The sequence below is a fragment of the Schistocerca nitens genome, chromosome 9 (assembly GCF_023898315.1).
Source record: "Schistocerca nitens isolate TAMUIC-IGC-003100 chromosome 9, iqSchNite1.1, whole genome shotgun sequence".
NCBI classification, from domain to species: domain Eukaryota; kingdom Metazoa; phylum Arthropoda; class Insecta; order Orthoptera; family Acrididae; genus Schistocerca; species Schistocerca nitens.
Window position 1 is genome coordinate 459,139,246 of NC_064622.1, and position 26,701 is coordinate 459,165,946.

At 50.4% G+C, this 26,701-nt stretch overlaps 1 protein-coding gene across 1 annotated transcript; it reads left to right on the forward strand.

Moving 5' to 3' along the window:
* The first annotated feature begins 981 nt into the window (after positions 1–981).
* On the forward strand, positions 982–26,465 carry LOC126204323 (uncharacterized). The gene is made up of 2 exons (XM_049938706.1): positions 982–1,026; positions 25,499–26,465. The coding sequence occupies exons 1-2, from the start codon at positions 982–984 to the stop codon at positions 26,306–26,308; spliced, it is 855 nt and encodes a 284-aa protein (XP_049794663.1). The 3' UTR covers positions 26,309–26,465.
* The last annotated feature ends 236 nt before the right edge of the window (positions 26,466–26,701 follow it).

The following is a 26,701-nucleotide window of genomic DNA, read 5'->3' on the forward strand; positions in this document are numbered from 1 at the left end:
TGTAAAATCATGGAACATAGCAACAGATATGTAAAGTATTTGGCTAACACGAAGTGTTGTTATTTTGGGCTACCTTAACGCATAAAAATTTTACTTGCATGCATCTAGAACTCTTATCAATATCAATAACCACATTTTAAATAGCATTAAGATCCTGGCAAACACAGGAATAGGTACAGTATCTAAAATATGTCAGTCAGCAAATTAAGTTCAACAGCCAAAAACTACGCAATTGCTCTTGTGTATGCTTATGCAAGAAGTACTTTGTATGATTTGCGCAAAGCAACTTCTACAACAGAAGTGCCTTGTCCCTTTTGATTGAAAGAGTAGCGAGCCAGTTAAGGCAGTCCTGCACCCGTGGTAGATCTTGGACAGTTCTTAAAATTTTAATTTTGAAAAACTTCTTTCTCCAGACACCATGGTGCCAGGTATCAGGAGCAAAATGTGCTGGGCTGTGACAATATTGGCATATGATTCTTTGAGTGGGCCTAAGTACTTAAGTGTGTCCGATGCGGTCTTCTCTGTAGGAGTTTTACTTCTGAGATGTCAGATGTCTGCATCAGCTCATCTCTGACAAGTTTGATGATCTCAACATGAGACGCCTATTTAATATTTGTATGTGTCTTTAAGGTTAGTTCAGAACAGATCTCGGTGAGAATATTCTATAGATGTCGAAAATATTGTAGTAGACAAAAAAATGTCATTGCTTCTGTACTACATTTGGCCATTTTTCCAAGAGCTAAGTTCAAGTTATAATGAAGGATACATTTAAGGATCTTAAAGGTTTTATGTTAGTATTAAAGAATGTTAATTGAGGTAACACTTTGAGAAAATAATGTGGTTGTTGGAACTGTACAGGCTGTCTGATCCAAGACTTGACACTGACCGATCCAAGGACATAATGTTCGTGAACATGTTTCATGGTTTGAATGAGTGGATGTGGGCCGAGCAGCTGACAAGTGAGTGCTGCTGTGATCACAAATGGTTACACTTGAATCATGGATGCTCTGTGCCAGTATGCTGTCGGTAATGTACAATTTTTTATCTTTATTTGAAAACTATTTCTTACTGTCTTATTTCAGTGCATTTGTGTACTAGGTCACATCTTTACATTACCACTAAAATATCCTTGAATGTGCTTTGAAACTAGGGAGATATTGCTTCAAACAGTGTGTGGAAAGAAGCATTACAGTAAAAAAGTAAATTGAGAGTGCAGCAACAAATCGTGCTTTCCAATGCAAAATATCAGCCATTGTTACCAGCACAACTCACTCACACTTAATATCAGTGTGATTAATCAGACACAAAAAAGTCTTGCAAAATAAATATCTAAGAGTGAGGCTATTCACCTGTACTACCCATCCATCAACTAGCACGCATTCATATGGGAAACTTGAATGCTAGGGAACTTGAGTGCAGTTGTGCTCATGTATTTTAAATTGCGCTTTACAGGCAAATAGACACTAAGAGTATGTAATGAAAATCCAAAAAATTGGTGGGTGTGTAAATTTTGTTATTGTTACATAATTTTTTATAGCCAGTCTTTCACCTTGCTGCTTGTCCCTCCACCCTGCCGTGGATGTAGTATTTCATCTGTGATTAGACCAGAGACAAACTTGCTTAGCACCACAGATAAAGTTAAAAATTAATTTCCATAGTTTCTTTGCATTCATGCAATTTTACTTTCTCTGTCTAGAAACACACTTCACAGGTTCGGTGCGAGATCACTTTAAGTGCGAGGCCGCTTAAAGTGCAAGGCCTGTAGTGACCACTACATCCAATATACCTTCACAATGGCCCTGCCAAGTAGTTTTACAATTCAATCGAGCATATTTGCACAAACACAGAAAATAACTTTCATGCCCTCCCATTCTGAAAATAGGTTGCTTTCTAAAGGTATTGCAGGTTTTGACATTTTGATGTGTTTCAGTTTTCATTTTGTGGCCGCGTGCTAACTATTTAAGGTGTTTCCAAAAGCCGAATTCCTGTGTTACAGTAGATGAAGAAACATCGTCCTCTGATTCACTTGGGCTAGTTTATTGTTTATAAACCATACCTTTGAGTTTTCATCTGACTCGCACACATGCTGCTGAATCTTGAAAAATATAGATTTTTAAACCTCAGACCTAGTAGAGTAGCAATGTTCATAATGAATAAAATGCACTGCATCTATAATTGTGAAGTTTCTTTACCTGGGTAAAGGCTTGTACACTACATGGGTCTCAGGACTCTGGTCCCATCATCATACTACTGAATAAATTTGCTAGTGTCTCCATACTATTTTAATGTTTTTTTTTGTGCGCAATTAAGCATCTGAAGTTGGGCTTCTTATCCTGGAACCCAGGTAGTGTATGTGCCTTTGTGCAAATAAAAGAACTTTGAAATTACATCTGCAGCAGACTACATTCCCCATGAACAATTGAAGGAGCAGATGGGGATGTCCCACTAAGAATATATTAAGAGAGCTGTAATGGGTGCTTGGTCATTTAATTCAGTTAACCCATACCTTGTCTTGAGCTGTCTCAGTAAAGTATCCTTGCATTCTTTGACAGCTGGTGAGACTGGTGTGATACTATAAAGTTTTGCTGGCAAACAATTAATCATTGGTATGATTTTGGATATTGTAACGTATTTTTGTCCACCTGCTTCTCTTGTGACATAATCAAAGGCGTTAATAAAGCTGAGAGTGAGTTGAAATATTTACAACAGTTACTCTTTTTGGGAAACCTTCCAAAAGGTGACTATTTTGTTTAAGAATTATAAGTAATAAAGAAATAAAAGCATTTAAGGTTTTGTTAGACTACATAAAACAAGCAATGAAATAAAATACCATGTATAAAAAGAATTAGTTTATTTGCTTAAAAAATTGAAAAAACATATCAAGCTGCAGACAGGCAGCAAAATGAGCTAATGACCCATTGTGCACTTACCATGTTCCCCAACCATAGGTCATGGGTCTAAAATTTGAGCCTTATTAGGTGAGGAATTACTGGTAAAGCATACATTTCAAATATGTTTGTTCTAAGTAAGACAAAAATTCACAAAGAAACCAGTGGCAGATTATGACCACACTCCTGCAATTACCTCCCAAATGGTTCATTTACTGACCATGTTTTCTGGAATGTTTTTGTTTCTGTTATCGTATACATTCAGATGTGTCAGTTGTCACCGCTGCTTATGATGCATCCTGTATATTTCTGTTAATATTGTGAAGACAACTGAGTTGTTATTTCCTTGTGTTTGGGTATAAAAGATTTGTTTGATTGTTACATGTCTGCAACTGTGTTTCTTTATGTAAGTAGTACAATCCATTTGCTTAGTTCAAAAATACATGTATTGGGTTTAGTCCTGGATATCATTCTGTAAGTTATACAGAATTTTGAAAGAGCCAAAGGCATCGTCAAGGGATAGAACATTAAAAGAGCATTATTTGTTCACCTGCACATTGAGGAATGCGTTAAGTGTTGTCAGAAATGATCTTGACCTTTGAAAACACATTGTGTTGAGCAATCAGTCTTTCCTTCTCATCCCATCTGGTAAGTCTCCCTTACCTGGCATTCTGGGTGACTTTTGTGAACTCTACCCCTTTTCCTAAACCTCACCAGTCCTTTTCCTTCACCCCTCTTCCTTCCCCTTCAGTTCTTGTGCTAGGAGGAGCCATTTGCTTTGAAAGCTTGCAAATGTAAAATCTTTTTTAAATATGTGTTCTCATGTTTCCACTTGGTGAGTATGCTTTTTTATCTACCCAATTACATCATACTTTTATAAGGATGGAATTGTAACACAATTCAGGATGTGGAGTAGTGAGTAATGAGCCGTAACCAAACTTGGAGTACGCTGCTTAATGGAGCAATGATGACTTTGTAGAACAAACAGTCTTATTCTGTCTACATTTTCTGGATTTTGAGCTGTACTTCATAACTGATCCATTTTGTAAAATGAAAAAAGGAACAGTTGCTGAGTCAACAGTCTTTAATTGTATACAGGACTGGTTTTGGAACACTTAAAAAGTTCAATCATCTTGTGTAAAATGCAATAATGAAAATGCTGTCACACATCAATGGGAGTGAGTCCTCAAGTCTGAAATATCAGAAATATGTGGCCAAAATTTCTAAAATACATCACTTACAAATAAAATCGTATAACCGTCTGAGGCCATCCTCATTCCGGTGTTGTCAAAAGAATAAAAGGGACCTAGCAAAATCTGAACATCTTATGCTGCAGCCACGTTATCGTCGCCCACGCGCGCGACGGTTGTCGCCTCATCTGTGCCGCCTTCAGTGGGCCCTCGGGACCGTGCATCTGTCTGCCCCCCTCGTGCCTGGGGGCAAGCCTTCCTCTGTTGCCCCCTTAGTAGTTGGGGGCAAACCCTCTTTTGTCGCTCCCCCCCTCCTTCTCCGCCGGCGTTGCCTCTGCCGGTTCCTCTCTCGCGGAAGGGGTCCCTCGGGGCTCTCCCTTCCTCCAGTTCTTCTCCTACCCAGCCGGATGTCAGCCAGTGGCTGAAGGTTCCGCCACCTGCTGGTCGTAGGGCTTCTGCGTCGCCGTCAGCCTCCGACACTCCTTCAGAGCAGCTCTCCCAGCCCTCTCACCCTAAGGGCCGACGTGAGAAGAAGGAACGGAATGTGTCCAAGAAGGACGTTCCGGCGGTTTCAGTACCGCCTGCTGTACATAGTCCAGGCTCCGGGGATGAGGTGTAGATCCTCGCCTCTGCCGCGGATCTCGCCCTCACGGAACCCTTGGGGGCCTTTCCCATGGACTCAGCTGACTCTCCCCTGGTGGCGGCAGTTGGCTCTGAGGCGCCGTCTGCCTCTTAGTTGCATTCACGCCCTCCCAGTCTCTTCCTGCTTCCATTCTCCAGTGGAACTGCGGCGGTTATTTCCGCCACCTGCCTGAGCTCCGGATGCTTCTGAGTGTTTCCCCTGTTCTCTGCATTGCTCTGCAGGAAACTTGGTTTCCGGCAATGCGGACCCCCGCCCTTCGCAGTTATCGGGGATACTATAAGAACCGCGCTGCCTGTCAACGAGCGTCAGGTGGGGGTTTGCCTTTTTGTTCACCACTCTGTCTGTAGCTCGCCAGTACCCCTTCAGACGCCTTTAGAGGCAGTCGCTGCCAGGGTTGAGCTCTCTCCGGCTATTACTGTTTGCTCTGTTTACATTCCTCCGGATGGGGAGCTCCCCCAACATGTCTTGGCTGCGCTGCTGGCTCAACTCCCGCCACCTTTGCTGCTTCTGGGCGATTTCAATGCCCACAACCCTCTATGGGGTGGGACTGTCTCCGATGACCGCGGTCGGGCCGTGGAGCATGTGTTGGCTCAGCTCGACCTTAGCCTCTTGAATACCGGTGCTCCCACGCATTTCAGTGTGGCCCATGGCTCTTTCTCGGCCATCGATCTCTCTCTTTGCAGCCCCGGACTTGTCCCATCCCTCCACTGGAGAGTGCATCCTGACCTGTGTGGTAGTGACCATTTTCCCATCTATTTGTCACTCACTGCCCCAGTGTCATTCTTCTGGGCGCCTGCCCCGCTGGGCTCTCCACAGGGCTGACTGGCCGGCTTTTACTTCTGCTGCAACCATTGAGTCTCCCCCACAGGGTGACATTTACGAGGTGGTCCGTGTCTTAACCACATCCATCATTTCGGCGACCGAGGCTGCCATCCCCCGCTCTTCTGGACTCCGAGGAAGGCTGTACCCTGGTGGTCGCCGGAGATTGCTGAGGCTATTCGCGACCGTAGGCGGGCTCTCCAGCGTCATAGGCGGCACGTCTCTGGAGACCCTCATCGCCTTTAAGAGGCTCCGTGCCTTGGCCCGTTGTCTTATTGCACGGCGTAAGCAGGAGTGCTGGGAGAGGTATGTCTCATGCCTGGGCTCCCGTGTCTCCCCCTCGCTCGTGTGGTCCCGGATCCGGCGGATTTATGGACGGCGCTGTCTGCACGGACGCTGCCGCCATTGCTGAACAGATTGCCGCGCACTTTGCTAAGAGCTCTGCGACTGCATCTTATCCCCCCGCCTTTCGCTCTCTAAAGGAGCGAGCCGAGCGGACGCCGTTCTCATTCCACACGCGTCATTCTGAAAAATACAACGCTCCTTTCAGCGAGAGGGAATTCCTCGCTGCCCTCGCAGATTGCTCTGATACAGCACCAGGACCAGACTGCATCCACGCACAGATGCTGAAGCATCTCTCCAGGGACTGCCAGAGACACATCCTCACCATCTTTAACCGCATTTGGAGCAAGGGCGTGTTCCCGTCGCAATGGCGAGAGGGTCTTATTGTCCCCATCTTGAAACCCGGTGCGGACCCACTGGCGGTGGACAGCTATCGTCCCATTACCCTCACCAACGTTTTGTGCAAACTGCTCGAACGTATGGTGGGGCGGCGTCTGTGTTGGGTCCTTGAGTCGCGCAGTCTCCTCACTCCATCCCAGGATGGCTTCTGTCGGGGCCGGTCTGCAGCGGACAATTTGGTGCGGCTGGAATCTGCTATCCGTTCGGCCTTTGCCCGACGTCAGCATCTCGTTGCTGTATTTTTTGATCTGCGGAAGGCGTATGACACCACATGGAGGCATCATATCCTTGCTACGTTACATGAGTGGGGTCTTTGTGGTCAGCTCCCGGCTTTTCTTCAAACCTTTTTATTGCGCCGCTCTTTCCGGGTGCAAGTGGGTGCCATCTCAAGTTCATCTTATATACAGGAAAATGGGGTCCCGCAGGGCTCAGTGTTGAGCGTCTCCTTATTTCTAGTGGCCATTAATGGTCTGGCTGCAGCCGTGGGGTCGTCGGTGTCTCCTTCTTTGTATGCCGACGACTTCTGCATCTCATTTAGCTCCACGACTACGGGAGTTGCCGAACGCAGGCTGCAAGTAGCCGTTCGCAGGGCAGCATCGTGGGCTCTGACTCACGGTTTTCAGTTCTCTGCAGCCAAGACTCGAGTTATGCACTTCTGCAGGCGTCGGATGGTCCACCCTCATCCTGCACTTTACCTCGACGGCCACCTGCTTGAAGTGGTGGACACTTGCTGCTTCTTAGGACTCGTGTTTGATGCCCCGCTCACATGGGTTCCTCATATTACTCAGCTGAAGCAAAAGTGCTGGCGGCACCTCAACGCCCTCCGCTGCGTGAGCCACACATCTTGGGGTGCGGATCGCTGCACGCTGTTGCAATTATACAGAGCCCTTGTGCAGATCAGGCTTGATTATGGGAGCCTGGCCTATGGGTCTGCATCACCCTCAGTGTTGAAGTTTTTAGACCCCATACACCACTGTGGGGGTTCGGCTTGCAACTGGCGCTTTTCTTACCAGCCCCGTGGATAGTCGACTGGTGGAGGCCGGGGTTCCCCCGCTTCGGATTCGCCGCCATCGACTGCTCGCCGACTATGCTGTCCACGTGCATTTCTCGCCAGGCCATCCCAATCGTCGCCTGCTTTTCCCTGCCATGGTCCTCCATCTGTCCGAACGGCGACCTAGGTCTGGGCTTTCCATAGCTGTCCGCGTCCAGTCCCTGCTGTCAGAACTAGGGTCATTCCCTCTTCTGCCTCCCTTCCGGGTCCGTGCACCTACGCCTCCCTGGTGTTTGCCCCGGCCGTCCGTCCGTCTGGACTTGGCACAGGGACCCAAGGACTCGGTTCCACCTGTGGCCCTCCGTCGCCGTTTTCTTGCGCTCCTCGCCTCATTTTCGGGCTGTGAGACTGTCTACACTGATGGTTCCCTGGTTGATGGTCGCATACACTGATGGTTCCCTGGTTGATGGTCGCACTGCCTACGCTGCCCATGTTGAGCAGCCCTCCTTGCCGGCTGGCTGCAGTATTTTTACTGCAGAGCTGGTGGCCATATTGCGCGCTCTTGAGCATATGCGTTTCTGCTCAGGTACGTCCATCGTCATCTGCAGTGACTCCCTGAGCAGCCTTCAGGCCATCGACCGCTGCTATCCTTCTTCTCCTCTGGTGTCCTCTATTCAGGAGTCTGTTTCTGCCATTGCCCGTTCTGGTCGTTCGGTGGTCTTTGTTTGGACGCCAGGTCATGTTGGCATCCCGGGGAACAAACGTGTTGACAGGCTGGCCAAAGGGGCGATCGACGCCCCAGCTTTGGAGATCGGCCTCCCGGCTCGCGATCAGCAGCTGGTGTTGCGCCGTAAGGTGCTTGGGATGTGGTCTGCTGAGTGGCGAGGTATGACAGCCCCTAATAAACTGCGGGCTGTCAAGGAGACGACCGATGTGTGGCAGTCCTCCCTGCGGGCTTCTCGCAGGGACTCTGTAATCCTGTGTCGCCTCCGCATCGGCCGTACCTACCTGACGCACGGTCATCTTTTGCGTCAGGAGGATCCCCCCCCTGTGTCGGTGTGGGTCCCGGCTGACGGTCGCCCACATCTTGTTAGTGTCCCCGGCTGCGCACCCTCCGGCAGTCTTTTAATCTCCCGGGCACTTTGCCTTTGGTTTTATGTGACAATGCCTCCATGGCTGATGACGTTTTAAATTTTATGCGTGGTAGTCCTTTTTATGGTTCCATTTAGAGAGGTCCTGCACCTTTCCCTTTGTGTGTCTCTTGTCCTCGAGTCTCTCATATTTGGTTGCAGATTTTAGTGTGTTGTCGGTTGGTTAACTCTTTCCCTTTTTTGTTGTCGTGGTCAGTCAACCAGTCTCCGGTCATCTTCTTTTGTTCTGTTTCTTTTTGTCTGGTGTCTTCGTGTCTTCGTGTCTGTAGTGTTCGTTACCGCATTTGTGTTCTTTTAGGGCCTGGGGGGGAGTCTCCTTCCCCTTGGGGTTTTACCTGCTTCGTGCATTTATGTCTCGCCTGTTTTTGGAATGGGGGACTGATGACCTTAGCTGTTCAGTCCCCCTTAAACATCCCAACAACCACCACCACTCAGTTTTTAGGGTGGGTCGCCTGACCACTTCTATTGTCTTAGTAGTTGTCTTTTTAGTTTTATTGTGGAGAGGATGTTTTGTGGAATTGTCCCCATTCTATTACTAATTGTTCTGGTGGGGACGGCTTCTTCGATGGCCAGTTCGTATACTGCGACTATTTGCTCATTGTAGTTGTCTAATTCGGCCGCTGAGTTGATGTCTGCGGTTGGGAATTTTTCGTTAAGGATTCTGGCGACTTTTTCCCAGTTTTTTTTCTTATATAGTTTGATAGTCTTTGGGGAGCCGAATCATTTTGTTGTTGTAACTCTGTCTTCTAAGGCACGGCTTCTGGCGTTGAAATCGCCCATTATGATGCATTTTCCGAGTGATACTAGGTGTTCTGAGTTCTTCGGGGAGGAGATCGTGAGTGGGTGAGTATATGGTCGCTACAGTTATTGTGTCCATTTTTTGGAGAGTCTACTTCTATTGCCACCATGTGCAGGTGCTGGAAGTTCTGCGGAAGTTCCAGACGCACTGCTGGGACGTACTTGTGGTGAAAGATTGCGGCTCCTCCAATGCTCGGATCGGTTTGCTGCGATCTGTAGCAGATCGTGTTCTTTAACTGTTGAATCTGCTGGCCTGCTCCGACCTCCGTGATTCCTAATATATCGACCCTTTCTTCGTCTACCAGGCTTTGTATTAGGGGTTGCTTCCTGTTGAATCCGCAAGCATTCACGAGAGCAACAGTGACTGGTGAAGTTCTTGTGCTAAGTGCCATCTTGCTGTGCAGAACCTAGGGGGTGGGGGATGAGGGAGTCACGCTTCGGTTGACTTTTGCGAAAAGTATGTGCGACTTGTTATTTGTGACACTCACCACCATTTTTCTACCGAAGAATTATTCAGTTACTGAGGCCATAGCTTTCTTTACCATCTCACGTCTGTCTGGTAGGATGTTGTGGAGAGCAGTTGTGATCACTCGCACCACATCCTCCACATGGATAGATTCTTCACCAGAGGTTTCTGGGCATTTGGTTACTGGTTCATCTGTTTTGGGGGCGTCTACGCATTTGATAGGCTCTGTTGTTTCTAGGGACAGCGGCTGCTTTGGCCGTTGGGGGCATGAGTGGGAGACTGAGGGGTGATTGTCCCCACAGTTGGCGCATTTTGTTTCCTCCGCTAGGCAATCTTTAGCTAGGTGGGGACCGGTGCATTTGCTGCATTTGGGTTGTTTTTTGCAGGCGTCTGTGGTGTGATCGAACTCGTAACAGGGAGTGCATTGGGTCGGTTGAGCTGCTCTGGTCCTTGAGGGTTCAACCGTGTATACATAGTTGAATCGCAAGTGGAGGAGTAAAACGTCGTGGGTGTACTGATCGTGTGTGAACACACGGATCATACTTGTGAGTTTATTGTTACTTCGGTGATGACTCTGGTCGCCTTGATGACTGAGTAGCCTTGATGTTTCAGCTCATCTGCGATCTCGGCGCCAGAGACGTCTTCTTCGGCGGTTTTGATAACGACTGTTACAATTGGGGACCTCGGTTCCCGGGATGGTCTAGGTTGGCTCGGTCTGCGTGGTGGCAGTAGTTGTATGTGAGCCCCTGGGAAGCTGTGTGTTAGGAATCTTTGCTCCAGGTATTCTTTTAGGTCCGCGTGAGGGCTTTTAATAATTGCTTCGCCTTTTCTCGTCATCATGACTTCGGTGATTTCACCACCCAGAGCCGTCTTTTTCAGCTCGGAGGCTACTTTGTTTCTGGAGGTGCCTTTTGGGAGATCGTATAGCATTACGCTAGTGAGATACGTGCTGGCGGTTGGGGCTGCTTTTCACCTGGTCGGGGTAGGAGGTCTGTTGTTGGAGTTTCCTTGTTGTGGGGGAACGGTTTTGGTTTTTCATGGGAGACAAGGAGGCATGTCTTCCCGTGAGTGGGAGGCATCGCTGCTGGCGACTTCTGTGTAAGATGCTCTTCTTACGCCAGGGATGGGTGAAAGAATGGGTGGTGCTGCATCGTCGTTGGCTTCGTCCCTTACATTGGAGAGGACGTTGGTATCGCCGATGCTTTCGGCTTGGGTTGTTGGTGCCGAATTTTTTGCGTCCTTGGCTTTGGGTTCTTTGGTCTTGGTAGACATGTCTTCAATGTGGGGACATGTATTTGTATGGTGGGAGGAATTGTTCACCTAGCTGTACCTGACCGCAAGGAAATAGGCCTGCACCTTACTCTGCGCCTTTGCCTCGACGGACGCGGGCTTGTCTGACCGCAGTCAGGGCCCTGTTTCGCCAGATTCCCTAGCTAACAGACCCTATATTTCGCTGTCCAGATATCTCGCCTATATCCTACGTTCGCCCTAGCTTCGACAATTTCGCTTTTTAGAGCGTGTAGCCGGAGCTGACACGTGGACAGTTTGCTTTTTCAAATTGTAGGATTCGCAGCTAGGCTGCGATCGGCGACGAGCGGCCTTGGACGGCGCGCTGCGTCTGGCAGGCCGTGGCCCAGAACACAAGGGCGGCGGCAATGGGGTCGGCAGCCGCTGCGTGCACCGTCTAGCGGACCAGCTGGAACTGCCGCTCGAGCATCTTCTTCAGGAACCCCCTCTTCCCATGGATCGGCGGAGTCCTTGCAGGATCCCCCTGCATCGCCTCCTAGTCCTCATTTTTGTTGAGTTGGTTGAGTCTTCTCTTTTCATTCGTGTCAGCATGATGGGCTTCTCAGGCATTTGATGGCTTCTCTGTTGCCCGCATCTGCGGACAACTGTGCTGGCCCAGGGCGGGCCGACAGTACTTCACCCGGCGCGGACGGCGCAGGGTGCGCCTCACTGCGGCTGCTGCTTGGCGGCCGCTGGTGTGGCCGTCATCGGGGCCTCTGCAACACGCTGCAGCGTGTCGGCAAGGTGTGCGACCTTGTCGATCGCTGCAGACATTGCAGAGACTGCTGCAACCAAGGTTTCTTCATGCGCTGCAGTTGCAGGTTCTTGCCTTGGCGCAGCAGACCGACGGTCGGTGGCTGACGTGTTGCCACACCTGCCTCCTCCCGTTGTTGTAGCGTCTTCTTTGCGTAATTTCCCCTTGAGGGGGGGACAACGCGCTCGTTCTCGGGTGTGCTCTCTCGGGCACGCTTGCTGGCGCGGATGCGCCTTCTTGTGTTCTCCACTGCAGTGGGGGCGTCGTTGGCTCCTGTAGCTGCCATCGTCGTCCCCGCTGTTGCCTGCCGCCTCGCCGGTTTTGCGCCTGGGCGCGTACGGCTGAGGGAGCGGCTGGCAGTCTTCTATGCTTCTGTTCCTACGATGAGCTCGCGGATTTGTTGCGGGAGGCGACGTGACCTGTCTTGTGGATGTCGAGGGTGACCGGGAGTGGCCGCCTCTGCAGCTCGCAGGATCGCCTGATTTAGGGAGGTGATGGCGGCTTCCGCCAACACCTCTTCTGGGTCAGGAGCATTCGTGAGGTACGCCCGTGCCTCGTCTTGGAAGTGTTAGACATTGACCTTCCTGAAGGACGGTCGGCCGGCCGCGCCGACGGCGTCTATGTCAAAGATCACCAACAAGTGATCAGATGACAAAGCCGTCCTCGTCTCGGAGGTCGTAAACCGATGGACTCCCCTCAGTATGGCGATGTCGAGCACGTCAGGTTGTCCACGCACTGGGTGGTAGGTAGGGTCGTAGGGCCCTAGGATGATGTCGCCGTGTCTCAGGGTGGCGCGTTCGAGTCGACGCCCACTGACATTGGTGAGGCGGGAGTTCCAGCTGGAGGACTTTGCATTGAAGTCCCCAGCGATGAACAGCCGCCCCCTCCCCCATGGCCAGTAGGGAGTCGAAGTCGGCTTCTTGCAGAACACCCCGCGGCGGCCGGTTGGCCGCCACGAAGGTGATTTTGCGGTTAGACGTGTGGACGACCACACCAGTGGCTTCGAGGGTGTCGGGCTGCGGTGATTGCACGGGATAGTGCCGCAGTGACGACCTGACGTAAGCCGCCGTACCACCGCCGTGACTACGTCGGTCGGTGCGGTAGCTGTTGTAGTTCGCGACCCTGACGTGCACTACGGGTTTTAGGAACGTTTCACAGACGAGACAGATATCCACTGCCTCGCTGTGGAGAAATTCCCTAAACTCGCCCTGCTGTGGTACTAGGCTGTTTGCGTTGAAGACGCAGTCAGGGCATGTGCGTGGTCGTTATCCGTGCTTGGGGAGCTGGGCGATGGCCTGGAGGGCCGTCACAGCTGCGGAGACTAGCGTGGGAAGCTGTGACATGATTGTATTTAGTGTCTGTAGAAGAGTCTGCAGATCGCCGGCGATAGAGGCCGCGAGGGCGGGGGGCGCTGAGGCAAGACCAGGCTGGCACTGCTCTCCGATGAGACTGAGCAGTGGGGGCTGACTGTCCGTCTTCGGCGCGAGCCGAAGGAGGAGGTGGGGGTGGCCCAGTGGCACTGAGTTCCGGTTTTGTGGCTTGCTGTGGGTTGTGGGTGGGTTGGCGGCGGTCGCCACGAGATGGGGGTCGCTGTTCGGTGGTTTGCCTCCCGGCAACAGAAGCAAAACTAACGCAAGGCTGCACTTTCTTAGCAGCCTTGCGACGGTAGCGCGCCTTGAACGCGTTGCAGCCCCTGTAGCTGGCAACGTGCGGTTCACTGCAGTTGCAGCATTGGGGCTGCTCTTCGCGCTTTTTGGCGCAGTCGCGGCTTTGGTGCGGGCCTGCGCACGTTGCACATCGAGCAGGCAGTGTAGAGTTGTACGCCACGTGGTCGAGGCCCTGACAAGAGTACCATTGTGCTCTCTTGCCCTTGGCCCGGAGCGGTTCGACTGTGACGTCGACGTCCGCGATGTTTTCCAGCTGGAAAATCCTTCGGTTGTCCTCTTGTCCACCAGGAACAGCGGCATCTTCTTATGGGTCCGGGGGGACGTCATAAATTCTGCAGTGCGGGCGGCGTAGCCCTGTTCAGAGAGTTCCTTTTTTAGGTGGTTAGGGTCCATCTTAAGAGGGAGATGGCGTATAACCACTTTCAGGAGTTTTAGGGACTCTGTTGTGCGTATAACAGTGGACTTCCTGTGCCCTAACAAACTCCATAAGCTTTTTGTGTTCGTCTAAGGTGGCGGGGAAGGCCTTGTGAAGGTCGTTCCCTGTGATCTTGAAGGACTTGACCTTTATGACTTCTTTAATTTTGTTACGGACGTTCATGAAGTCGTCCTTCCATTTCATGACTACCGGTGGAAGGCGTGTCTGTTTACGTACTGGGGGGGGGGGCCTCGTTCTGCTTCCATGACCTCTTCGGTTGCCGCTGCGAATCGATTTGACGTGAGTGGAGGTGGGGGAAGCACATGTTCAAGCCTCTTGGGCTTGGCGGTGTGCCGCCGGTTCAGTGCAGTGAAACCGTCTTCATCGGTTGCTGGGGGTGCCGTGGGGGCGTCTGTTGTTGCAGCCTTCTTCTTGGTTTGTCGCCTATCAGGCGCAGTTGTTACTGTCCGTTCGTCTGAGTCGGAGGTGGCCCGCCGTTTCTCGATGCCTGTTGCACTTCCATTGGCATTTCTGCCGATAGAAGTGTCTCCAGGTTGGCCTCTGGTATTTCCAGAGAATCTGGAGTAGTTGTAGGCCGTGTGGGGACGGGGTGGTCGCAGTCTGTCCTTGCGCGGCGAGAACTGGCGCACTAGCGGCTTCTTGGCCGGGATCGTCCGTTGGGGCGACCAGCGGCGCACTGGCTTCTTGGGTAGGCAGGTCTGGTGGCGCAACACCAGTCGGGGCCGCCTCCGCCGGAGCAGCAACATGAGTTGCTGCGCCCGGCAGGGCTCCCGGAGGAACAATCTCCTCTTCTGTGGCCGAGCGCGGCAGTTCACGCGGCAACATGGACGTCTCGCTTTGCAGCTGTTGAGCCTTTACGGCGGCAAGTTCGTAGCGCACGAACATTTCGTACGCTTTTTCTGCTGCCTGTCTTTCTGGAACTGTGGTGGCTTTTGCCATGCGATTCATTATCGCGAACAGTTCGATCCCAGAGAGGGGGCAATAGAAGTGTCGACCAAGGACATGGTGTCCTTAGAAGCGGGTTGTGGAGCTGAAGTTACCGCCGCCAGAGCGCACTCTGACGGGGCAGAATCCGCCATGGCGGTTAGGTCGCAGTTACTCGGGTCCATAGGGCAGCTGTGAAGAGAGATGGAATGATGGTATTTCCTAACTCTAGTGACCGCGGACTAGTCCCACGTGGAAGGGGTTTTGGATTGCGGCGTGCCCTAACGTTCCCTAGGCGTGACGCAAATACACTCCTGGAAATTGAAATAAGAACACCGTGAATTCATTGTCCCAGGAAGGGGAAACTTTATTGACACATTCCTGGGGTCAGATACATCACATGATCACACTGACAGAACCACAGGCACATAGACACAGGCAACAGAGCATGCACAATGTCGGCACTAGTACAGTGTATATCCACCTTTCGCAGCAATGCAGGCTGCTATTCTCCCATGGAGACGATCGTAGATATGCTGGATGTAGTCCTGTGGAACGGCTTGCCATGCCATTTCCACCTGGCGCCTCAGTTGGACCAGCGTTCATGCTGGACGTGCAGACCGCGTGAGACGACGCTTCATCCAGTCCCAAACATGCTCAATGGGGGACAGATCTGGAGATCTTGCTGGCCAGGGTAGTTGACTTACACCTTCTAGAGCACGTTGGGTGGCACGGGATACATGCGGACGTGCATTGTCCTGTTGGAACAGCGAGTTCCCTTGCCGGTCTAGGAATGGTAGAACGATGGGTTCGATGACGGTTTGGATGTACCGTGCACTATTCAGTGTCCCCTCGACGATCACCAGTGGTGTACGGCCAGTGTAGGAGATCGCTCCCCACACCATGATGCCGGGTGTTGGCCCTGTGTGCCTCGGTCGTATGCAGTCCTGATTGTGGCGCTCACCTGCACGGCGCCAAACACGCATACGACCATCATTGGCACCAAGGCAGAAGCGACTCTCATCGCTGAAGACGACACGTCTCCATTCGTCCCTCCATTCACGCCTGTCGCGACACCACTGGAGGCGGGCTGCACGATGTTGGGGCGTGAGCGGAAGACGGCCTAACGGTGTGCGGGACCGTAGCCCAGCTTCATGGAGACGGTTGCGAATGGTCCTCGCCAATACCCCAGGAGCAACAGTGTCCCTAATTTGCTGGGAAGTGGCGGTGCGGTCCCCTACGGCACTGCGTAGGATCCTACGGTCTTGGCGTGCATCCGTGCGTCGCTGCGGTCCGGTCCCAGGTCGACGGGCACGTGCACCTTCCGCCGACCACTGGCGACAACATCGATGTACTGTGGAGACCTCACGCCCCACGTGTTGAGCAATTTGGCGGTACGTCCACCCGGCCTCCCGCATGCCCACTATACGCCCTCGCTCAAAGTCCGTCAACTGCACATACGGTTCACGTCCACGCTGTCGCGGCATGCTACCAGTGTTAAAGACTGCGATGGAGCTCCGTATGCCACGGCAAACTGGCTGACACTGACGGCGGCGGTGCACAAATGCTGCACAGCTAGCGCCATTCGACGGCCAACACCGCGGTTCCTGGTGTGTCCGCTGTGCCGTGCGTGTGATCATTGCTTGTACAGCCTTCTCGCAGTGTCCGGAGCAAGTATGGTGGGTCTGACACACCGGTGTCAATGTGTTCTTTTTTCCATTTCCAGGAGTGTAGATTCCTGAATCGATTTGTGCCACAGCCAGTAGCAGTTTACACGACAATTCTGCCGCCAACCAACTCGCAGACTAGTGGTCAGCAGGAGAGACACGCTTTTGCTTCTACCACGCAGACGCCGTTGACCAACGCACCTTGATAAAGACCTGCGAGAACAATAGCGCGAGCGGAACAATAGCAGCTGCGTTGAGCCAGAGCGTCCAATCGCTACGGCGGCTCAGCGCAGACTGGTGCGGTCTGGCCCTGGTGCTTTTTTTTTCTTCTTTCTTTTTTTTTATAGCACTTTTCATTCATTCTCCTGAGGGGAGAAGGCGGGCTGTTGTAGGGCTTAATTGTTTGCCCTTTATCAGTCATAGGTTACAATTTTTATTTTATTTACTTCCATTTTGTTTATATATTTGATTACATGCTATTACTTTATGTTGGGTATCTTAATTTTACGTTACTTTTCGGTGAATAGAATGTGAAAGAATATTGAATTAATTATGCAAAAACTTAACTTATTTAACAATGTAACTAACTTAACGAGACTAATTGCTTACTTAATTGAATCTAGGATGCGATTAGTGTGTTGACTTTATAAGGTATGTGGGGGTGATATGACATTATAACTGGAAGTGACACATTAACCTAATGGGAGGTTGTTATAGTGTTTACATTTATTTTTCCCTATGTAATAATTCTACGAAATGTAAAATGTTGTGGGATAGTGTTGTTGTTGTGGTTGATATACTCTAGCTTAGAATAATCTTAATACTAGTGTTTACAAGTTCTCCTTTCCTGCTTTGCAGTACTTGGAGCTGGTTGCTACAATAGTTTTTTTATTTTTTTTTATTTATATATATATATATATATATATATATATATATATATATATATATATATATATATATATATATATATTTTTTTTTTTTGCCTTATATCTAGTTTTACATTTTCTCCTTTCCCTTTGGTGGTACTTGGAGCTGGTTTTTACAATAGCTCTTATCCATGATTTCCTTGATGCTATTGTGCTTTGTGTTATGGGGCGTGTCGCGTGTTGAATGTGGGGAAGGGGGGGGGGGGCTGTCGTGGTGCACTAGGTCATTTGTTGCTGTATTATTGTCTTTCGTATAGGTGGTGTGGGATGGTTTCTCCTCCTGTCACTTGTCATCGTGGGTAACTCAGTTGATGTATTTTGTGCTACTGTACGCGCCTGGTAAATGTATTTCTTTTCCGGGCGTCTTGCTGTGCGTGGCTTGGTCGTCAGTATGTCTTCCATATCGGGTCGCTTGTGTAGGATGTGTGAGCCGTATCTCGCCCTAAGTTTTGCCAGTCTTGTTTGCAGTGGAGTTATTTCTGTCGTCTCGTATGCTTCGTCGCTACGAGTGCGGTATGGTAGTTTTGCTATGCTGCGTAGTGGTCGGCGTTCTGTCGAGCACAGTCTGTTTGCTACTGTCTTTGGTATTCCGCCCAGAGGTGCAGCGGCGTATTCGTATATTGGTCGTATGTATGTCTTGTATGCGTGTATGGCTGTCCTGGTTGAGCAGCCATACAGTCGTCCTTGCACTTATCGGATTAACTGTTGTCGTTTCCTCGTTTTGTTGAGCAGGTATTGCAGGTGGGCTTGGTAGTTGAGGTGCTTGTCTAGGTAGACACCGAGGTATCTCGCGTTGTCAGTCAGTTGTAGGGGCTCGTTCCGTAGTCGGAGTGTTATGTCTTCTTTTTTCTGCTGTCGTTTTCTCGTCAGGTTGCGGTGTTGGAATAGGACTAGTTGTGTTTTGGTCGGGTTAGGTCGAATTCTGCATTTGGTCATCCATGTCTCTAGTTTGGTCAGATATTTTGCAGCTTTTCTTTGTATTACGTCAGTTCTGAGTCCTGTGCACCAATATGCAGTGTTATCTGCATATAGGGCGATTTTTTGGTGTTGGTCTGTTTTGGTCGGTATGTCGTGTGTGTATAGTAGCGGGGATGATATTGCAACTTGCGGGACTCTTGCCCCTGGGGTGAATCTTTCGGAGGTGGCGTCTTGCACATGTACTCCGCTGTATCGTCCGGTGATTTATGTTTTTATGAGGCGTACGAATTTTGGTGGAAGACCGAGTTCGAACAATTTGAACAGGAGCCCATTGTGCCATAGACGGTCGAAGGCGCGCTCGATGTCCAGAAATATGGCTAGTGTACAGTGCGATTTGTTGAAGCCCTGGGTGATGTCACATGTCAGTTTGAGAAGTGGGTCTGTGGTGGAGTGGTTGGGGCAGAAGCCGGCTTGGAGTAGGGGGAGTAGTTGTTTGCTGTCCACATATTTTCGCAGTCTGTTGGTCAGTAGTCTGTCTGTCCAGTAGTGAGATAGGTCGGTAGGAGAGGGGGTCCGTTCGTGGTTTGTCGGGTTTGGGGATCATTATAGTCTTGCTTGTCTTCCACGCAGTCGGGATTGTTTCTGTCGTTAGGCAGTAGTTGAACATCAGGGAGAGAATCGCGGTTAAGGCAGGGAGGGGGGCGTTCTGCAGGTGGATACGTTTGATGTTGTATTGTATTGGGGGCTGAGTTTCGTCCGGTCCGTATTGCGTTGGTGATTTCAGCGTCTGTTGTAGGTTTGGCCAGTTCGGAGGTGTCTTCCGTTTCTGCTGTTGGACTTGTTAGTAGGTCAGGGAGTTGGTTCTCTACGTGTCGGTAGAAGTCGTTGTCGAATTTGGAGTCTGTTGGGAAGGAGTGGATGATTTGGAGGGCGTTCTGGAATGTGTCTGCTTGTGTTTTAGGGTCTCTGATTGGTTCGTTGTCTACTATTAGTGTCTGGGTGTGGGGTTTCTTTTGTCCAGTCACCGTCTTGAATTTGTTCCAGAACTTTCTGCCTTCCTTGTAGTTGAGTTGGCGGCAGGTGTCGTCCCACTCTTTTTGTTTGTGCTGGGAGATTGTACGTTTCGCTTGTGCGTTTAGTCGGTTCCACTGCCGTCTTAAGTCTGGGTTATTGTTACGTCTAATTTCGCGCTGCAGTTGCCTTTTCCGCCTTAGGATCGCTAGCGCCTCCGCCGGAATGGTGGGCCTCCAGTTCTCTATTGTCTTTTGTGGGATTGCCTCGTCTATTGCTGTTGTGAAGGTGGTTTCTAGTCGTTCGTTTAGGTATTCCAGGTCGGTGTTGTCCGTCAGAGTAGTTGGCATTGCTAGTTCGTCTTGTATGACGGTTTTGAATTTCCTCCAGTCGGCTTTTGAGTGTAGGCGGATGTTGTGTTGTGTGGGGTGAGGCGGTGGTGGGTTTATGGCGGTTGTGGCGAATATGATAGGGAGGTGGTCGCTGGTTATGGGGTCTCCTAGGAAGAGATTTGAGAGGTTATTGGCTAGGATCGGGCTATGGAGGATATGGTCTGAGGTGGAGGAGCCGCGGTGTCCGATGAACGTTGGTTGGTCGAGTGCAAGTCTGGATATCGGGTCGGTTGTTAGTATGTCAGAGTGCTCGTCTATTGTCCGTTGCTGTGCAACCTAGTTGCGTGTGGCGTGCGTTCAGGTCGGTCAGCAGGATGAATTTGTTGTAGGTCGTTATCATGTACTGTAAGAAGTCATGTGGGATGGGGTGTCCGGGTGGGTTGTACAAACATGCGACTGTCAGCTTGCATCTTGTTGTGTTCTAATTTGCACCACGACAGCTTCCGTATCCTGTAATTGTTGCGGGAGAGGCACCTCTTTAACTGGGATGTTGATATCTGAGTATATTGCTACGCCCCTCCCCCACCCCCTCCCCGCCATCAGGTCTGCTTTTGCAATGGCAGGTGTATCTGTTTAGTTTAGTGTTGTGGGCGTAGCCATGTTTCGGCTACGCCAAGGATGTTTACCTTGTGTTGGTGCATGCTGTGCATTAGTGCGTGTTTTCTGTTTCGCAGCCCTTGGACATTCACAAACATGATGTTGGCGCTGTCTTTCTCTATCCGTCCCGCCATCATGCTTCTGACCGTTGTAGGGGGGGGGGGGAGGAGGAGAAGGAGTGAGTTGTTTATGTTGTCTGTAATTGTTACGTGGACCCTGTTGTTGCCTTGTCACTTCCAGATCTTTGTTTAGTAGTTGTCCAACAGTTTGGCGTAGGACAGTCTTAATTTCATGTTTTCTGTCCTGGAAGACGTTCAGCAGGACGGTGGTAAGTGTACGGATGAAGTCTTCCTTCATGACTACCTCTTCTTTTAGTTCTGCGTTTGTTTTGGGGCGTGCGGCAGGTTCGTCAGTTGTTTTGATGGCGGCCTGTGCGTAGGTGTTTACTGCTTCTTTGGGCCGACTCTGGCATTTTAGTGACAGTGCAGAGTGACTTTCTCTGCAGTTTGCGCATTTCGTGTTGTGTGGGGGGTGCGTTGCACCTTGACAGCCTGTGTTCTCCGCTACACTGTGGGCATTTTGGTTTGGCCATGCAGCCGTGCGTCTTGTGGTCGAATGACAGGCATCGACCGCATTGCGCCGGCTGGAGGGCAAAAGGTTCAATGGTTCTACTGCTCGCACTATGTAGTCGATCTTGACACCATCGTTAAACATTCTGTCGATGGTGTCCGGATCGTGAGTCAGTACGCGGAATTTCAGGGTTGGCCCGCCAGTTTCGCGGGAGGTGATTGGCCAGGTTTTGTGGACCTTAAATCCCTGCTCGATCAGCTGTTGCTTTACTTCTTCCTCATCCACCTCTTGCTCTACACCCTTGATCACTGCGTTAAGGAAGGGCTTGATGAGTTGTCTGAGTTGTAGTGGTTCCCTGGGTGGGAGCAGTTGCACTTTAATTGCTGGGGAGAGGTGGTTGCGGAAGGTGGTCTGCAGGATTGGCGCAGCTTCCTCGGACGCGTATTTTATAATTGTTGGGAGGCCTCTCCTGACATTGATGTTTATAATGTTTGCCTTCATGTTTGAGCTGACGAATTGCTTGAAGGTTGTTGCAATGGAGTTTTGTGTCGTTTCTCGCGGCAAGTTGAGTATTTCGTAGGTGGATACTCTGGGTCTTCGTGGCGACGTGCTGCAGTAGGAGCTCTGAGAGGTACCTCTCGTTGATGGTGTCCGGCTTCTCTGATCGCGTTGTGCAGATGGTATGTCATCTGGGGATACTGGTCTGATGGTAGTGGGGTTAGAGGGGTCACCAGTCGGTCGTCCAGTCATCTCGGATCGGTTTTGTTGGTGCGCTGGCGCGTTGTCAGCTCGGTAATCAAAATATTTAGGCATGTGTGGCCGCACTGGGGGCGCTGAGTTCCCGCTTGGTTGTCATCTTGCTTTTACACCTGAAGGTATTCAAGGGAGTGATCAGCCCTATCTACTCGTGCGTGTGGTACGGAGCAGTGCTGCCGGCCCTCGCATGGATTTGTCCCTATAGAGGGGGGCAGAGCTGCTCTGCCGTGCGGCACTATGTGGTGGATGGAGCTGTGGCTTTATGGCCTTATATTCGTTTCGCTGCCATGGCGAAACAGTATTCGGCACTTTTGCTTTTTTTTTTTAATTCCACGACACTTGCTTTTCTGGATGCTACTGTTTTAGCGGCAACAGCTGTCGTTGCTTCCCGGCCTATCTCCTTTGGCTGGACGCTGCTGCCTTTGTCCGGTGGTGGGGGCTAACGGTGGCTGGCGACCCCCTCAGCGCTCTGCTACGACGACCTGCTCGCTCAGGCTGCCACGGCTTGAATGGGCACTGGTGCGCTGACGCCGCACAGGCGAGGGTGGACCCTCGACGTGAGTAGGAAGTTCTAGCACTTCGCCTTCCTCGTGGCGGTGTGGCGAGTGGAGTCGTGGCGGTATGAAATGGCATGACGGCGTGCGTATGCAATTTTTTTTTTTACTAATACCCAAAGACCACAGGGAGAACCGAATAAGGGGGAGGGGAGCGTCTATGGAGGGACTGGAGGACTAGAACAACGAGGGAAAGAAGGATGTGAGAACGTGGAAGAGGCGTGGAGCAGCCGGCAGGGAGGGGGGGGGAGAAAGGAAGGAAGGGAACATGGGGAGCGAGGAGGGGAGGGGAGAAGGGGCGAATAGGGATCAGTGGGCAAGGTGGTCAGGCCATCAGGTGGTGGCCAGGCGATGGAGGCGGGTGCCACGGGAAAGGATGAGAGGATTGGCAGATTGGCGGGAGTGGTTGTAAAAGGAAACGGCAGAGGAGCATACACGGTCATGAAGGAGAGGGATAGCAGCAAGCAAGTGAAGTTCGCGGGTGGGGAAATGGTACGGGAGGTGGAGGGCAAGCCGGAGAGCATGGTTCTGCACCGTCTGGAGACGGAGATGTGTAGGGGTGGCATTGTCCCACACAACCGAAGCATATTCGAGGATGGGGCGGATCAGGGACGTGTAGAGGACGCCAAGATGCTGGGGAAGGGAGGAAGTCGGATTGATGAAAGGATAGAGCTGACCGAGGCGCCCCAAGGCCTTGCGCCGTATGTCCTCAATTTGGGGACACCAGGTGACGGCCCTGTCCAGGGTGACCCCTAGATATTTGTCAGTCCCTGCCCACGGGGCAGGGGTACAGAGCACAGTGATGGGGGGGGGGGGGTAATTGATGGGCCACCAGCGCCGACACATGATCGCCTGTGATTTGACAGGGTTAAAGGCGAGGCGCTATTTTGTGGCATACTCCACGAAAGCGTCAATGGCAGATTGAAGCTTAAGACGGAGGAGGGCATTGCTCCGGGAGCGAGCATAGACTGCTATATCATCGGCATACAGGGTGAGATGAACCCGCAGAACAGTGGGCGTGTCGGCCGTGAAAAGGCTGTAGAGAACAGGGCCGACCACACTCCCCTGCGGAACACCTGCCCTGATGCGCCTCCTGGTGGAGGTACCTCCTGGGATCCGGACATGGAAAGTGCGGCCTTCAAGGTAGGTGGCGATGAGACGGACATGGGAGTTGGAGAAGCCGTGGTCAAAGAGCTTATAAAGCAGACCCTCATGCCAGACCGAGTCGAAGGCCCAGGAGACGTCGAGGAAGATGGCCCCGAAGTACTCCCGATGCTCGATGGCATCCAGTGCCTCCTCGACGAGGCGGAGGAACTGGTGCGTGATGGCATGGCCACGGCAGAAGCCAAATTGAATGTCGGGGAGCACGCGCTCCTGGGCGAAATAGACAAGGACTCGGTTTAGATACAGCCGCTCAAACAGCTTGGAGGGGGCGGGAAGGGGGCTAATGGGACGATAACTGGATGGGGAGCGAGGGTTTTTCCCAGGTTTAGGGATGGCGATCACCTCCGCATGTTTCCAAGTGGAAGGGAATTGCCCGGTGGAGAGGATGGAATTGAAAGCGGAGGTAAGGACTGGATTGGAGGGCGGGGGAAGCTGTTTGAGAAGCTGGTTGGTCACGGTCACGGTGTCGGGGCCGCCAGTTTTCTCAGGATGGAGGTACTGAAGCTCCCGGGCGACCTCCTCATCCGTGATGGGTGATGAGGTCCTCAGGGTCATGAGTGCCGAGGAACTGGTGGACTTGGGTCATGACCATGCGGACATGGGCGGGGTCAATGGGCTCATCGACCGGCGTAAAGCTGCGCGCGAAAGCATCAGCCAAGGTGTTGGCCTTAGTCTCAGGATCGCACACAGCCATGGCACTGACCAGGAGGGGGGGAATACGGGGACGCTTACGGAGGAACTGGGAGACCAGGTGCCAAGCAGACGCATCGCGGAGGTTGAGGGCGGAGAGCTTTGCCTCCCAGGCTTCGTTGCGATGGGCTTGAATAGCGGCCCGTATCTCGCGTTGCATATGGCACTTGGTGGCAGGGTCGTGCGTGCATTGCTAGTCACGGATGGCCCGGTTCTTAGGCCGGTATGACACTATCAAATTTCTTTGTCAAAGATTTGATCAAAGATGTGATCCAATATTCCGTCCAATATATTTGACAAAGATCTTTGACGTAGCGCTAGAAGGGGTATTACACTGTCATCAAAGTTTTCCTCAAAGTTCAAGATGGCTGACAAAAACAAATTGTTATTGACCGCAGCAGCTGCTGCTTGTGCCACAATTGCTGTGTGTGCACATGCGATACAGAAGCAGGGGAAAAAAAGGAAACGTACCTGGGTGAAGCCGTGGGTTTCACGACGAGACGAAAAAAGCATTCAGCAAAACTTGTTACGTGAGATAGTAGTGGAAGACGTCAAGTCATACATCAATTTCTTGCGAATGGATGAGCATACTTTTCAGTATGTTCTCAGTGAAGTGATTCCTCATATCTCAAAACACAATACTCACCTAAGAACTGCTATATCTGCAGAAGACAGGCTCACTGTAACACTACGATTCCTTGCTACAGGAGAAAGTTACTCTAGCTTACAGTACAGCACTCGAATTCCACAATGCACATTAAGTAAAATAATACCTGAAACGTGTGAAGCAATTTATAAAGCACTGAAGGACCATAAGGTAAATAACTGTTCGATACACTTTTATGTTCATGAAGATAATTATTATTTTATTTATTTAATTTTATTTACATGGCAAATGAGATGTGTGATACCACAAAATTAATAGAGATGTATGAAGCGGATGAGACACTTTACAATGTGAGGCACCCTGATTATAAAAATAGATTAAGAAGATTGGAGAGATACAAAAATTATACACACATATATATTTATGGAATGGAATCTTCATCCTTTATTCCAGCCTGCTGCAAGGCAGCCTGGATATATCCAGAGGTGGACGGTTGTGCACGGGCTGTCGCATGCAGCAAATCCCACCTGTCCATTAATGTCCGCTGCAGACTGTGCATAGTGGCAGTGGTGTATTCCCTGCCGCCCACCCTTTCCATTTCACACAGTTCTGCTGCGATGTGGGCGCCAAGGGTGCTGTAGCGGTCTTCATGGACAGGCATGGTTCTGGCAGCATCAGCCATAGCCTGAAGTGTCTTGCTGGCCTCCTCCATGACGTTAGTTGCCACGTCTGGCGTGACTTTCCTCCTTTTAGGAGGCCGCTCTTGACGCAGGGGCTGTGGCTGTGCCTCGCTACATGCGACAGGCTCTTGCATCTCATGCTATAAAATAAAAGATAAAAGCCATTAGTTACGTACTTCCTTGCACATACATAAATCTTATTTATTTACAGGTACCCACAAGGAAAGGAGAGTGGGAGCAAATTGCAGAGGATTTCGAGAAGAAGTGGAACTGTTATAACACTATAGGAGCAATGGACGGAAAGCACATTCGTATTAAATGTCCACAAGCTAGTGGATCTCACTTTTTCAATTATAAATCCTTCAACAGTATCATTTTATTTGCCATGGTAGATGCTTCCTACAAATTTTTGTATGTAGATGTAGGAACTAATGGGCGTGTTGGTGATGCTGGAGTGTTTTCAAAAAGCAAACTACGTGAGTGTCTCATTGACCGATCTATGCTCAACATTCCTGAAGGCAGGAAGCTTGGGAACACAAATATTACAACTCCAATGGTAGTACTGGCAGATGATGCTTTTCCTCTGAGTTATAACATTATGAAGCCATACCCCTTAAAAGGAATCACAAAAGAAGAAAAGGTTTTCAATTACCGACTGTCACGAGGGAGAAGATTAGTGGAGAGCAGCTTTGGCATTCTTGCAAGTCGTTTCAGGATTTTTCTTACTACCATTAATCTGCCTCCAGAAAAAGTTACCACAATAACACTGGCTGCCTGCACATTGCACAACTTGTTAACTGAGAGAAGAAAACACTTGTACACACGTCAGGAAACAGTGTCTGCCGTAGTAGGAGATTGCACTTATCTTGAGACACAAAGCACTGAGGACCTACGGCGAATGGAACCAACAGCTTGCCAAGCTGCTTCTGGACGTACAGTACACGGGAGAGCTGTTAGGGAATACTTTCAGACATTTTACAATGGCGCTGGGAAAGTGCCCTGGCAAGATAATCACATTTAGTAACGTAAACTGTAAACAAATGTACATACCGCACACATTTCCTCAAACGTCGGTGTGGCACGTTCACTTCCAGTTTCACTTTCCGTGCTCTCCAAATTGCACATACTCTCGTCGGCCTCTGTTGACTGGTCTAGAAATTTCAGCATTTGAAACCAGTACACTTGTGGTGTATACGCCGCCTGCGCACTGGCTCCACTTTTGCTCTTATGCATCTGCAGTATTAATAATGAAAATAATTTAAACTACGTCTAGGTTACGTAAACATTATTGTATGCTTCAAGTCGCTGCAGTGAACAAATTAATGCTAATCATTTGTATGACATGTAAACTTTACTTGCATAAATAAATATAAATGAATATGTCAATACGTACTTTTGCTTTCTCGTACGAGTA

Excerpts from the sequence above, each read along its gene's own strand:
- LOC126204323 (XM_049938706.1), top strand. The coding sequence starts at position 982 with ATGGTTACACTTGAATCATGGATGCTCTGTGCCAGTATGCTGTCG. Across the intron at positions 1,027-25,498 it reads TCTGTGCCAGTATGCTGTCG|GTACCCACAAGGAAAGGAGA; the intron begins GTAATGTACAAT and ends ATTTATTTACAG.